A 16,005-nucleotide genomic window follows, 5' to 3' on the forward strand; every position below is an offset into this window, starting at 1 on the left:
TTAGGTAAACAAATTTTACCCCTCTTCTTTCAAAGGGAGGTAGCTTTAAATTTTCAAATTGTAACCCTTATCTTGTGAAATGTCATATTAAAGGTATAATCAATAGAGACACAATTACAATAAGAAAACACCTGAATGAATACTGCTACTTCTCCTGCTCTATAACTTTCGTTGGTTTTTAAATGCAGACTTTATTGTGGGATTTCATAAAAGGTTCCTTCTGACTGTTTAATCAAATTGCAGTGAGTATTATAATTTTAGGCATATTATATAATAAGGACAATTCAACAAAAAATGCATACAAATTTGCCTGCATGCTTCTAATATTTAGATGGCATATTGTAAAACAAGTTTTTTGACATAAAAAATCCACTAAACTACCATTATCCTGATAAAATTTAGATTTAAAAATTATACAGTTACAATAAATGATAAGTCTGTCAGTGATAGATTGCTCGTCTGGCCTTTTTCAAATAAATTACAATGCGATGGATCTCATGGCTGGTCCTAAAATGGTTAAAAAATTATGCTGTAATGTGGTTACCTATTGTTTCTTTTTGCAGGTGGTGGGAATAATATGCTGAGAAAATGGGAGAACCAGAGAGAGGACAGCATGCAACTAGTTCCAAGAAACACTCAATAGATGATATTATTGATCACATGACTGCAGATTTACAAAGCTATGAAGGCCAATACATTCTCTTGGGTTCTCCTCCCAACACTCAACACGTATGGCCCGAGTACCCCACTCAGACAGGCCAACCTATGACAGTTCATAATCCTGTTTTTGTTCAACAACCGTATGACATGCAAGATAGAAAACTTCCAGACTTTCCTCCACAACACGGATTATTTTATCCCAACACATCCCGACTCCATGAGGGTTCTGGAGAAATGATTGGTATGGTTGACGTAGGAGGTGGGAATTTTGTGAATGTTGTATTTAATCCCACCAATACAGCAAATCCGATTCATCCATTTATCCCTTCACATCATCCTGACCCCAACATGGGATTTATTCATTATCAGCAGCAGCAACAGCAACAACAACAACAGCAGCAGCAGCAACAACAACAACAACAGCAGCAGCAGCATATTCCCAACAGTACATCTGTTCATAGAGATTATGGTTTGTTCAACTCTGGAAATGAAAATGGAAGTCAGAATAATCATCAGCTGATTGAGAATGTTGTGGGGAACTGGTTGCCAAACAAGAGTGGAACATACAGTCCATTTGGCAATGTGACTCACACACAGCCTGAGGTTAAAGATGATGATATAAGAACTGTGCGCCCTGGACAGCCAACCCAGGTTAAGAAACCGAGGATCGTAGCTGAAGTACGTCCCATGAGACCTTCATATTCTGATGTGCTGGCAAAGTCCGTACCTCCGCTTACCCCTCCCCTCACATCTCCAAAACCCCCACCATTCAGTGGAACAACAACCAAGAGTGAGGGAAGGAAGCAAAACTCTAAAAGTGGAAAAGGAGGTAAGTATTATACCAATAAGCATATAAAGTTTATGGTTTTTAGTAATGAGTTAATAATAATCATTTTCATTATGTGTTTAGACATGGTTAAGAATTCATAAATTAAACTTTTGGCGTGTCTGGGTCACTTTACCTAATACCTTAATATTTATTACATACATTCATATATGTATTGGAAGTGGTGTTACATTAAAGTGAATTATGAACTTTGTTTAAGCATTTTAATCCTCATTTCTAGGTATTTAAATTTGTATTTGGTAGTAACATAAATGTTGATTTTTAGGAACAAATGGGAGCCAGTCAAAAGTTGTTAATCAGTCTTCAACGTTGAAACGCCAGCACTCAAACAATAGTGAAGACCAGACAAAGGCTAATGTGAGGCGATGGATCTCCTTGGAGGATCTCACACCTCCTCAGAGCAGTGAGGAGAATTCATTCATAGATTACGAAGCTTATATAGATGAGAGTATTGGGAGTGGTTCAGACAACTGCATGCAACCAACACCTGGAGAAACTAAAAAAGAGAAGAAGCAAAAGAAAAAAGTAAAACCATCAGGTATGTTGGTGTCTTGTTATCTTAAAAAAGCTAACTATTAAACAGGTCAAGGAAATACTATTGTATAGTATATATTTAAATGTATTTAAGTCTGTAGTTACAAGACCTTAATCATAATAATTCAAGGAATGTACTGTATAATATATAATCTTCTGCATATTCTCTTGTACTAATGATTCAAACTTATTAATACTAACTGGCAGAGTATTAATTTATTTTATTTGTTACAACAGTATTGCAACTACAAAAACATTGAATTAAGCTGAAAGTTTAATTTTCTTTAAAAACAATTTGTGATATTACGTTTTGTTTAGTTTTCTTGTCAAAACAATTATTATATAAAGAATTATACCTTTCTTTAATTTCTCTAAAAGAATGTACATTTAACAAAGCTTTAGATTGTTAAAAACTAACATGACTTAAAAGTGTAAAATTACCATTTTCTCCCAAAGTGACATCATATTTTTTTGCAGAAGAGAAGTGTGAGGCCTTGAATAATCATAAAACGGCAGGAGGAACTCAAGGTGGTAATAAACGTCCACTTCATATTAATAACAATCTACAGGGTAAAACAACAGGTTCGGAGAAAAATGTTACGAAGAATGCTTCTAAGAATAGTCGTTCTGCTCAAGAAGAAAGCAAGAAAGGTACTTTAATTTAAAGTAAAATATGGCAGGTTATTATTTACGTAGCAGAAGGTGTGTTTATTTTAAATAACCACAGGTGAGTGAATGATGCAGAGCTTTATTGTGATTGACTGAGGCTATGTATTACTGGTTATGCCAGTTTTGGTCTATTTGTTGGCAAAATATGGCTCTTCACTGCTGGGCTGAAATTTTTTAAAATTTGGATTGTGCTTAGAAGAATTTTCAACATTGCTTAAACCACAAAATCTTCTATTTGTTTATTAACAATTTTCAGTTTCCCAAAAGTGTTAGGTTTTTAGCATGTGGTAGGGTTAGGCCTATATTTCAAACTGTTCAGCTTAAACTTTCCTTTTTGTAGTAAATCATATTTTCTTCAAATTGGTCTTTTTTAGCTCATAAAATTGTCTTTAAAAAAATGTGGTTCAATTATACTATAAATACAAAATAAATATTTATACATTTTAATTTATTTTGTATTTTGAAGTTATAAACACATTTTATTTATTATTTTGTTGAATTAATTAATGCATATGAAAAAGATAAGTATAATTGTGATCAGATCTGGAAAATTTCAAGTGATTTGAATAAAATATGGTCAACTTGTAAATAAAAAATAACGTAAGGTGACTGAGTAAGGTGATTTTAATATTTTTTTAAACTCCGGATTACTGTATACAAATGTAAAAGAAAATGCAAAATTATATTTTTACTGTGAAAGGATTTTATTTCACTACCATAACCCATTGATATGTAGTTGAACTAATTTAACAAAATAGTAATTAATACATTATGACAAAATTATTATGTAACAACAAATTGTCTTTGCAAAACAATTTTTGGTAAAAAGACTCACAAAAATATTCATTGTTGTGAACTTTTTTTTACAAAAACACAAACAACAATATGCAGAACACCTAAAATAGAATATAATATATTAAATATTGATTTATTGAAACTATTCTAATCATGAAGAAAACACTAGATCTAACTAAAAAACATTTTAATGAGATATAAATAAAACAATATTTTTTAGTGCTTCAGGTTGTTGAACTGATCATTTTAAAATGTTATCTTCTTGCCATTACCAGCCCAACAAGCAACGCTGGTACATGGTGAGTAAAATAGCATTGTTAATTTAGAAAATGAAATTCGTGACAACAATCAGCAGCGACAATGTTTAAGCCAACAACAGGTTTATGGTACTCAACATATATCACATTATGTGCAAGTATTTTTATGGTACGAAGTACATTTTGAGGTTAGAAATTAAAAACAAACAAAACAATTAGCACCCATCGACAACTTGTAAAGACAGACTAAATAAGTTGTTGTTGAATCTAGAAATAACAGCAGACAAACTTAATTCTATTATGGAAACTTTTTTCTCATGACCAGAGATATGCATGAGGAAAGTCCAAGTCCAGTTAGTATCAAATAATGACTGATCAACAACAGGATGTTTAAGTGGCGTGCCCAAGTGAGTTGTTGTAGTAACTTGAATAAACTGCTTGATTCTTCATTCAGTAATAATATATTCTGAAAAATAATAGGTGCTACATTTTTGCAAAGTACATGTAGGTAGTAAACACCTGCTTTATTCTAAAAAATTATTCAATTGATGTTTGGGTTATTTTTTATTTGAGGGTAATAACCATTTAAAATAACTTGCTTGGAAGACAGAAAAGTAGAAACAAGTTTAATTATTCTATGAGTAATTACAGTCATTTAGAGTAGGAATTTGGACCATTTTGTAATAAAGCAACAAAGAAAAATTGTTGAAGGTATTTGTTTGTACAGTATGTAAATATATAAGTAAATGTTAAGTATATAAATATTTTTTTCAGGAATAAATTAAAACTTAAAAAATGACCTATTTTAATTATAATATGATTTAAGAAAATGTAATTTATTAATGAATTATTATTTGAGGAAATTATATTTTAACAGTTATTAGAAACATTTCCATTAACACATTCAGTGCAGGTGGATCGCCGGCGAGCCAAAGGACCCTAGCGTGCAGTACTGCGGAATCGCCGGCGTGACATGTTGCCTAGGAATGCTCAGTTTTTTCAGTATCCAGTGACCCTTATAGGCGAAAATTTCACAGTCAATGTGTTAAAATGCTGATATTGTAAAAATATTCCTATTGACATCATCAGCAGCACTGTTTTAATATTTTTTCCCATCTTCAGTGTCTTGACGGGCTGTAAGAAAAAAAAAGAAGAACCCACCAAATTAGCCGATTACAGACCTTAAGTTGTCTAGGATTGTATAGGCTTTTTAAATTGATTTATTTTTTATTATCACATATTTAAAAGTGATTAGAATATATATTTTTAGGTACGAATGTCCAAGTTAGTATAAAACTATTGTTGAAACAAAATCTGAGTTGTATCTGCACTTAAAAATCTAAAGATAGGTGGTTTTTTTACTTTTCATCCCATATAACACTGTTTTGAGTGAGTACAAGCTTTTAATCTTATATACAGTTAGAGTGAAGAAATATTTTAAATCTTTATTTGAATACTTGTAAACCTCATCAGGTGTTAAAAAAACATTAAGACAAAGGTCAAGCATACTCAAAAATTAAATATTAATCAATGTGTGGTAATGAACACAACTAAGTTAGAGTAGACAATAGAAGAATCTGTACCTCAATAAACTCCAACATATATCTGAGAGGCCAGAGTGATTGGAACACCACAGACCATGATTGTCTTTGTTTTGTGTCATAATTTGCACAAAATGGAGAAACACTGTAGAGATGATAAGAGACTGTGGAAAAATTAATATGTGGCAAGGCGGCAAATGATCTTAAACTAAAAAGAAACTGGATGGTGATATATGGGAGTCGAATAAATAGCAGTCATCTTCATTCAGTATGTCCTAGATTTCAAAATCATAGTGTGTGTTTGAATTCTATTAGCTGAGGTTTCTTTGAATTGTACACTTTAGGTTTCATTGTTAATTCTTTCTTTAATATTGGTAGACTAAATTCAGCAGAAGATTAACTTAGCGGTTGATATGCTAATTTTAGGCTTGTAACTTATAGTGATGATTAATGCTTAAAAACCTTTTTTCCTTCAAATCATTCATCATAAATAAGTTTTAAACAAAGATGTGATAAAATGATTGATAATGCTATAAGGTGTAGTATCCAAATTGACTTATACTAAAAGGCTCATTAAACATGTGAGTATTTAAGTTATTGTATTTTTTTTTATATTCATTAAATTTGTATAAGAGGCAATAGCCTAATTTAATTTAAATAAACATTGAACCACAAAAAGTACTATTTCAATAATGTTTATTTCTGACAGGGTGAGTCAGAAATATGGTAAAATATTTTAAGACGTGATTGTAGAGCTAAAAATAAGAAAAAAATGTCATATAAAGGTAGGTCCGGAAACGCTCCATTACTGAGTAATGGCTGGCGAAAGATTTTGCTTTGTTTTCAGTTCACCTGGTTAAATTAAGTGATTCTGAAAGGTTTTGTTCTTACTTTTTAACTCAAATAAGATGGATATATAAGGAAAAGCACCTGGAAAGTCAAATAAAACCACTCTCGAGGTTGTAGTGTGAACAGTTTTTGAGAAAAAGTATGAAATTTGCCAAAAATCTAATAACAAAAATACCATCTTAAATGTTTGAAGTTGAATAACATTGTTAAATGACCAATAAACAAATTGTTTTTCCTAATATAGATTGTATAGAATTTAATTCTGAAAACAACCATAATAAACAAAGTTAACTAAATGTGTAAAAAAGTTATGAAATTGACTCCTCACGTATTACACTACACAGCAATGTTTTTCTGTTTTATAATAAGGAATGAATATCAGATTGGTAACAGCTGGTAATAATAATTTATTTAAACAACAACTGTTTAAACATTTTTTAATAATAAATAATAATAATACGAGGGCTGTTTTTTAAGTAAGGGCCGTTTTTTTTTTGTAAATAAACAACAATTATTTTTTTCAAAATACATTTATTTTCAGAATCTGCATACTTTTCTTTATTTTTCTACATAGTTGCCTTGTTTGTTAAGGCACTTATCATATCTTAAAACTAAGTTTTGAAATCTCTCTTCAAAGAAATCTGCCGCCTGCTCTGACAACCAGAATTCCCTTTGTCAGCATGCCGCGTCTTTTGTTCTGAATGGCGCGTCGGAGACTGGCCAGGGTTGCGCAGTAGGCTTCTGAGTTAATCGTCATTCCTCGCGGCATAAAGTCCACTAGCAAAACACCGCGCCTGTCCCAGAACACAGTTGCCATAACTTTGCGCCGCGACAGCGTTTGCTTGGCTTTGACTTTGACTGGAGATGTTGTGTGCCGCCATTCCATGGACTGTTGCTTTGATTCAGGAGTGATATGGGATACCCATGTTTCATCTCCTGTGTCAATTCGACTCAACATGTCGTCTCCTTCCTCGTCGTAGCGGGTCAAGAAAGTCAAAGAACTGCTTAATCTCTTTTTTTTTTGTGATCCTCAGTGAGGAGTTTGGGTACCCATCTTGAGCACAATTTTTTAAAGTTTAGGTTTTCTGACACAATTTTGTACAGTACTGACCTGGACACTTGAGGAAATTCCATAGAGAGAGTGGTTATTGTGAACCGTCGGTCCTCATGAATTTTTGCGTCAACTGCAGTAATCAAATCTCCCGTGATCACAGATGGCCGGCCTGAGCGATCTTCATCGTGGACATTTTCGCGGCCATCTTTAAATTCTCTGACCCATTTCCGCACTTTACCTTCACTCATTGCCTTGGCACCATACACCTCACAAAGCTGACGGTGAATGTCAGCAGCCGACATGTTTCTTGCAGTCAAAAATCGTATCACTGACCGAATCTCACACGCGGCGGGTGATTCGATAATCTTAAACATTTTAAAGATCCACAGTAATGCATACAGGTTAGCTACAGAGCTGCAACTGGCATGAAGTTGTTCGCTAAGAATGCCGGGAGGCGGGGCGCACGCTCGTTACGGCAGGAACGTGAACTACTACCGTGTACGGGAGAACGGCCCTTACTTAAAAAACAGCCCTCGTAAATAATATGTCATCTAATAATAATATAATTATGTCACCTCATTGTTGAACAAAACAGCAAACTGTAAAGATACTATGTGCTTGTGTTAAGTATTTTAACCAGTTATTTCCATCCATTTTATTAGTGATTTTGTGTTGTGTGTTTAATTTATTACAAATGGAAGGTAATATTCATCTGTATTCAAACTCTGATTTAGCAGACATGCATTTTAATGTATGGTTTGGGACGCTGCAATAGTACTTCAGCAAGACGTCTGTCTAGCAAGAGAACTTTCCTAACCGCAGGTGTCAAAGCGCAAGATTTTTGCCACTGTTCATCAACGCCTATCTGAAACAGGTTCTTTGAAGTCTTCGTAGCATAGTGATGCAGGCATCGCCCGATCATGTAGGACTGTTGAATTAGAAGAGTTGGTTCTTAATAAAATTTCTGATTATCCTGAAAAGAACACTAGAGAATTGTCACTACAGTTCAATGTCAGCCAATCTAGTATTCGGAGAATACTACACGAGTACCAGTTACACCCATACCACTTCCAGCATGTCCAAGCAACTCCATGTTCCAGCAACTCTTGCTACAAGACTACGCTCCCCATGTTGTTTTTGTCGATGGCTTCTGTTAAAATGTGCTGATCCAAACTTTTTGAATACAATTTTGTTTACCAATGAGGCTCACTTTACAAGAACAGCTATCATTAACTTCCATAACAACCACATTTGGGCAGACAGAAATCCTCATGCTATCAAATCTAATCGCCCACAACATCAGTTTTCAGTAAACGTTTGGGTTGGAATCTTAGCAGATCATTTCATCGTATTCGTGCTTCCTCCCAGGCATAATGGCGTGGTGTACTTGAACTTTTTAAGAGACGAGCTACCTAACCTGCTGTACCTCTGAATTTGCGCCAAAACATGTGGTTTATGCATGACGGGGTACCTGCGCACTACTCTCTGGCTGTTTGTGGACACCTAAATGAGAATTTCACAAATCAATCGATAGGCCGAGGTGGACCACTTTCATGGCCAGCAAGATCATCGGACTTAAATCACTTGGACTTTTTTACCTTTGGGGACATTTAAAAACATTAGTTTACTCTTCCCCAATAGATACCATTGAAGAACTCCGATTAAACGTTTCTAATGGAATAGAAACCATTAAGCAGACACCTGGAGTTTTTGAACGGGTCCGAAACTTGATGAGAAGACGCCTGAACACGTGCATTTTGAACAATGGAGGTCATTTAGAGCATCCTTTTTAATCTTCCGGTGAGACTAAAAGCGATTGTAAATGTTTATTGTATTTAAAAATAAAGTTTTGAACTAAAAATGTTTATTTTTCACTAGCTGTTACCAATCAGATACTCATTCCTTATTATAAAACAGCAAAAGTTTACTGTGTAGTATGATACGTGAGGAGTCAATATCATAACTTTTTTTTACACATTTAGTTAACTTTGTTTATTATGGTTGTTTTCAGAATTAAATTCTCTACAATCTGTATTAGGAAAAACAATTTGTTTATTGGTCATTTAACAATGTTATTCGACATCAAACATTTAAGACGGTATTTTTGTTATTAGGGAGCGTATTTTTGGGTATTTTTGTTATAGGAGGGAGGGTATTTTTGTTATAGGAGATTACAAACATGGCTGACTGACTACAGTCACAGTAAAGTGAACTCCAAGAAAAGTGTGTATTTTAAGTAGTAATAATACAACAAAATATTATTTACTTGTGCACAATACTTACCTTGGATCTCATGTAAGTTAAAAAAAAAACAAATTTTTTCTTTCATGGAAGCTTCAGAACTTATCAAGAAACTTGAATTAAATACTGAACACTAACAAGCAAGTAAACTATCAAGATTAAGCCAAGTTAAAGACTTTCAATAATCAAGCATAACACTTCACACAACTATATTATTCACTCCAAACTTATAAGCCTTTTAAGATTTAAAATAATATAAAATATAATCCATGTATTTCTCATCTATGAAATAACTAAATAACAGTGACGTCACTGCCAAGTCACAAACTAACAGTGATATTCCACATCATACAGCGTTGGCACACAGCTGCTTGGCCACCTGTAACTAGACCAGTGACCCAGACACCATGTCAGCATTGTCAGCGCTGACCTACAGCAATACAGCCAGCTGCTGTACTCATACTATTGACACGGCACTTGATTGCCATTTAATCAAGAGTTTTTAGGTCTATGTGTTTTTGACAAACGTCCCTCATTTTTTTCACTATCTGACAAAGCAGTTGATTAGCACATCTAAATCAAATAATATACAGTAATTCATTCATTTATACTCTGACAATTAAACCACAATTAGAAAGCCTACGGACAAGTAGCTGTTTCCCACATATCTTAATGACGTCACTAGAATAGCCAACTCATAAGAAGTTCTTACGAGGAAGATCCACCACCACGGCTATAGTTCAACTGACAGAGTTTATTATCGACAAACTTGAAGAAGGTACAACAGTAACCGCCATGCTACTAGACTTCAGCAAGGCTTTTGATTGCCTAAACCACTCTCTACTGCTCCAAAAAGTAGGGAATATGGGCATTAGGGGAGCATCACATCACTGGCTTGCTAGCTACCTGAAAGATCGACAGCAACTAGTGGAAGTAAATTATACCAGAAACAACACATCCCATAAAGCAAGATCAACCTCACTCTCAATCACTAGAGGTGTACCTCAGGGATCTATACTTGGACCAGTGCTCTTCATATTGCTGACAAATGACCTACCAAGCTATCTTCTTGACTGGGCCCAAGCCATGTTATATGCAGATGACACCGCTCTTCTTATTGCAAAAAAAGACAGAATCTCTTGAAATAAATTCATTTATAGCCCTGAATATGACCTAAAGTAATACTGCCAACATAATGACCTAGTTGTTAATGAGAGCAAAACACAACAATTATTATGGAAAGGCCGAAGAACCAATGACTACTATGGCTTACCGGAAATAATCCAAGATAATGAAGCCAAGTATCTCGGCATAACAATAGATGACAATCTCTCTTGGAACTCACACATTGATGGTCTTTGCAGCAAGCTCAACTCTAGTATCTATGCCCTTAAAAGAATAAAAAGTACTTGTAACAATGATACTACCAGGACAGCATACTTCTCTCTTTTTGAATCTCATCTGAGGTACGGACTACTCGTGTGGGGCAACTCCTCAGTGAGAAACAGGGAGCAGGTTATGGTTCTACAAAAGAAAGCAATTCGAATTCTTGCGGGACTGACTCCTCAAGACTCATGCCGTCAGGCATTTGGAGAACTAGCGATCTTGACAGCTGTCTCACTCTACATCTGCGAGACCATCTGCTTCACAATAGCTCAGAAACCTGACCAGCTAGGTGACACACACAGCTATGACACCAGAAACGCCTATGACTCCCCACACACCACCTGACCCTATTTGAAAAGAAACCTACATACATGGGGAGAAAACTTTTCAATCAACTTCCAGAGGACCTCAAGAGACGCAGAGATGAGAAGTACTTCAAGACAGCACTTAAGGCCTGGCTGCTGCAGAAACCATATTACACCCTAGAAGAATTTTTAAATACCTGATTGTACAACTAAATTATATTGCCACAATTCTGTACTCCATGTATACGAATAAAGATTTCTATATTATTAGATTTTTGGCAAATTTCATACTTTTTCTCAAAAACTGTTCACACTACTACCTCTAGAGTGGTTTTATTTGATTTTTCAGGTGATTTTCTTTAGACATTCATCTTATTGGAGTTAAAAAGTAAGAACAAAACCTTTCAGAATCACTTAACTTCACCAGGTGAACTGAAAACAAAGCAAAATCTTTCGCCAGCCATTACTCAGTAATGGAGCGTTTCCGGACCTACCTTTATATAAAATTTTTTTCTTATTCTTAGCTCTACAATCACGTCTTAAAATATTTTACCATATTTCTGACTCACCCTGTATATATATATAAAATATTAAACTATTATTTTTATAATTTTGAATTTTTTTTTATTCTATATATATATATATATAATTAAAAAATCTCAAAAGGATTGCTAATGTTTGTAAAGGGTCATTTTATAATAATTAGTTGTGAAATGCTAAATATTTTCACTCAAATTACAATATTGCTAGTCAGAGAACTTATAAGTTTTTAGATTTTATATTCAATTGACGATAATTTATCAAATATTTCTTTATATTACAAATGATAATAAAAGAACAAAATATAATAGTTATTGGATATGATGAATGGTATATTGCCAAGTACTGTTATTTTAATGTTTTTTAATTAGCAAGTCATAGATATGGTAAAATATGATGAATATGAAATTCAGTTATAGGTTTAAAAATTATAATTAAATAATTAATAGTTATTAGATTCAATATTATAATATTAACAATAATATATTGAACTTGTGTAGGTTCCAACAACGGAAGCACCAGTGGTGGTGGAGGGAGCAGCAAAACCAATGTGAACAATGAAGAGAGAGGGCCGAGCGTGTCTCGAGTATCTCGAGGAGGAGGAGGGGGCTCTTCAGGGCCCAAAAGGTCTCAGAGAGCTGCTAAAAGAAGAGATGGAAACAGTTATTTCAGTAAGATTAATTCGTTTTCATTATATTACTACCTTTAACAACGGACATTACCATTTTAAGTATTTAATTTATTTGTATAATCAAGCTGTAGTCCAGTAAAATGTTCACAAACACATCATGTATTCAACTATCAGCTTTTTAATAATGAACTGATGATATTTAGTTTCAAGTCATTAATTTGTAGAAAAAGTGTATGTTAACTCATAAAAAGATTTAACTTTACATTACCATGCAAAATGTTTCTTAAACAAATGCAATGCACAAATCTTTCAGGGAGGGATTTTTGGTTCCTTATTGCGTTCTACAGTTTAAAAATTCTACAAATCAATACCTTTTTAAAGAAATTTATTGGATTAAAATGTCTTTTTTCATAACATTTTCCTGCTTTTGAGATAGATAAAAAAGTATTTCTAATTTGTAATGACTAGTATAACATTTGGAACCAGATTTACATAAGTACATACCAGTACAAAAAGGTACAAATAAATTTTTTGTAGTAAAAAAGTGAAAACCTAAAATTGTTTTATAAAAATTCATTTAGAATATTTATTTTTACACAACATATTAGCTCTTGTTCCAATTGTTAAAGATGATAAAGTTTGATAGCTATAAGGTTTATATAGTTTTTTCTGTATTAATTTTCCTTGAAGTCTCAACTTTCTTACTTTCACATTTCGTATTTTCCAGTTTTTCCTTTTTCCTGCTTTTTAGCTTGTAATGTGTAAAAATCTCTCATGCTTTTTCAAAGTGCTTGCATGACAAAATATTTAATAGCTATTATAACCTTTGATTTACCTTTTGTTTCCTTCACTATAAACCAAATCAGCCACAAGAACAATCATTTCAGGTAAGTTGGCAAAAAAGAACAGCTTGGTAAGATTCAACTGGCAAGGGAGGCCTAAAAAGATCAGTCGGTAAAGGAGGCAGGTTAATTGTGCTGCATGTTGGTTCAGCAAAAATAGGTTATTACCTGGATGTAAATAAAAATTTCATTTAGAAAAGTCCAAACTAAACCAAGACAGCTACTTGGAAATAAACAGTGCTTCATTTAAGGAATGGTTTAGATGTTTTCTTAAACTACTTGAAGAGGGTTCTGGTACTGTCATGTTAAATGCGAGTTTTCATTCAGCTCTTACTCAGAAAACCCCAACGTCAAAGTGGAAGAAAGTCGTTAATAAGAGTGACTGGAAGAGCATGAAGTTCCGTTTAGGGACAATAAAGTAAGGGCTGAACTTCTGAACAAGGATGCAATTAAAAATGCCCCAAAAGAATATAAATAGAAAGGATAGCACCTGAAATGGACCCTGAAATATTATGTATACCCCCTTACCATGCCCAATATAATCCCATAGAGCTCATCTCGGCTCAGGTTAAAGGATATGTGGCCACACTTTTAAATGGTATACCTAGAGAAATTATTGATAAGGTAATACTGGAGGAGTGGGAGAAGTGCGTTCACCATGCAGAACAGTTACAGGATGAAGACTGCAATCGGTAGTTCGCTCATGACTTGATTGTTAGACTGTTTATAGTTAGCCTCGCTGAAGACTCAGATGATACATCCTCTCAGATAGGGAAGAAAAAGAATAGAAGTTTGGAAAACATGCTACTGTGGTCAAATTTTTTAAACCTATTCAAGTGAAGTAGATAAAGAAACAGTATATTTTATACTAGCTGATACCTGCGGCTTCACACGCATTTTCGAAATCAAAGTTCTTATACTAGTTAGTAATAGCGCTTATGTAATATGATATGAGTCCTATGGAAATTTTCAAACGTAAGTAGACATAAATAAGGTATATATTATTTTAGTAATCAAGGTAAAGGGATCAGAGTTTAACCTGACTCGTATATCATGTTTTGAACGTGTAAGAGCAATTGTAGTTTGAATGAATAATAATACTTCTGTTGCCATAGATTAGTCTGCCTTGTTGCTCTAATCAAGAAAATAGAAATTCATAGGTCTCAGAAACCTGCTTCAATCATAAAGAGTTTACTTCTAGCACTTGTTGTATACTTCTGGTCTGAGATTTCCAATGTCATAGTAGAGTTTAGCTTGTTGTCTCGATGAAGACAAAATATATAAATATTTAGTTCTGAGAAGCCTACTTCAGTTAAAAGGTGTCTACTTCCGGCAGTTGAAATACACTTACGATGCCACAGTTGTTTTAGTCGGTGCCTTACTGCCCTGATCAAAAAACAATATATGTATGTAGCTGTCAGAAATCTACTTTGGTCAAAAAGCGTCTATTTCCAGCTCATAATCTACTTTCGGTCTAAGATATTTCCAGTTCCTTTTTATCCCAAAGAAGAAAATATACATACATACTGAGAAGCCTAAGATGGTCTAGAGGGAAATTTTATGTAACTGTATAGGCACTGTATACTAAATATTTTATAAAATTAAAATGAAAAACCGATGTTTTAGCCTCTCGAACTTCAGTTGAAACTGTTAACAGCTGTTTAATATTGGTTAAATTTGATCATGAAACAAATAATAAATTTTACTCAATTCCAAAATATTCTTAACGCCTTTTCCAATATTTCTCTTCATATAAGCCTTACTCTTCAACAAATATTTTACAAAGAAAATTAGCCGAATTGGTCAAACTGTTTTTGAGATTAGCATTTGGGATTCATTTTCTCATATAAAATAATATGAACATTTTGTACTTCTTACCCTTTCCCATTAAATGTAACTAAGTTTAAGGATATATCATATTTGATCAAATTTCATATATTTATAATCACAGATGAACATGTAAGCATTGTACTATTTACAAACATTGCTGATTGCAGTGAAACTGTACCATTTGTAAGGTTTGCCTGCAAACGGCCACACAATGGATGTCCTTGTTTTAACTTTTGATCTTCAACGTAAGATTTTGGCGAAACAAAATTTAAGTTTTCTTAAAAGTAATTAATTATAATTCTCAAAATGTTCTTGCTTTGATCAGTTCTCTGTCCAAAAAAATATTAAATCTTATAGTTTATGTTTTATTTATTATATGAAAAGGTAAATTTTAAACATTTATTAATAATGTAAAGGAATATTATTTCTTTGTGCTAGAATTATCGCAAGAAACTTGTATGCTCATATAAAGTTTAAACAATACATCTCTGGCCTAAGTACATTAAACAACAGTTATTTGCATAGTGCGTACTAAAGCTTTCTGATCCCAGAAGCCACATTCAGTTTTTCTTGGTAGTAGAAACAATGGAAGCCCAGCAAGAGATTTGAGTGAATCTTAAAGGAATTGAATGATTGCTCGATTGTTGAATTAGTTGATTATCCCATCAGTAGTTATTCTTTCATTACAGCTCAAAACACCTCACCACAACCCAAACTTGCATAGATAATAAATTTGAGATAATAGATAATAACTTAATAATAAGTTAATAATAGATAATAACTTTTTTCTTTTTTTTCTTGATTTCTCATACTAAAACTTTTGCATTTTAAATTTTTCTCTTTTAAACTAACCTATTCATCTCGTAATTAATCTATTGAATTAGCATATTAAATATTAACTTGTATGCATAATGTTGAAACAATTAAATACTCTTTCTCGTACGAACTCAGTTTAATTAGTATGTGCTCTTTGTATGTTTCATAGTTCTGTACTTACTATGAAACATGTTCTTCTTTCTGTTGA

At 33.3% G+C, this 16,005-nt stretch overlaps 1 protein-coding gene across 1 annotated transcript in view; it reads left to right on the forward strand.

Annotated features, from left to right (window-relative positions):
- The window catches only part of LOC124360875, a 47,321-nt gene that overhangs the window by 11,999 nt on the left and 19,317 nt on the right, over nucleotides 1-16,005 (forward strand). Inside the window, exons 2-5 of the mRNA XM_046814851.1 lie at nucleotides 564-1,489; nucleotides 1,773-2,045; nucleotides 2,519-2,692; nucleotides 12,179-12,349. Of these exons, the coding sequence (XP_046670807.1) occupies nucleotides 589-1,489; nucleotides 1,773-2,045; nucleotides 2,519-2,692; nucleotides 12,179-12,349 (1,519 nt within the window). The 5' untranslated portion in view covers nucleotides 564-588. The remainder of the gene's footprint in view (nucleotides 1-563; nucleotides 1,490-1,772; nucleotides 2,046-2,518; nucleotides 2,693-12,178; nucleotides 12,350-16,005) is intronic.

The sequence above is a fragment of the Homalodisca vitripennis genome, chromosome 1, assembly GCF_021130785.1.
Source record: "Homalodisca vitripennis isolate AUS2020 chromosome 1, UT_GWSS_2.1, whole genome shotgun sequence".
Taxonomy (NCBI): domain Eukaryota; kingdom Metazoa; phylum Arthropoda; class Insecta; order Hemiptera; family Cicadellidae; genus Homalodisca; species Homalodisca vitripennis.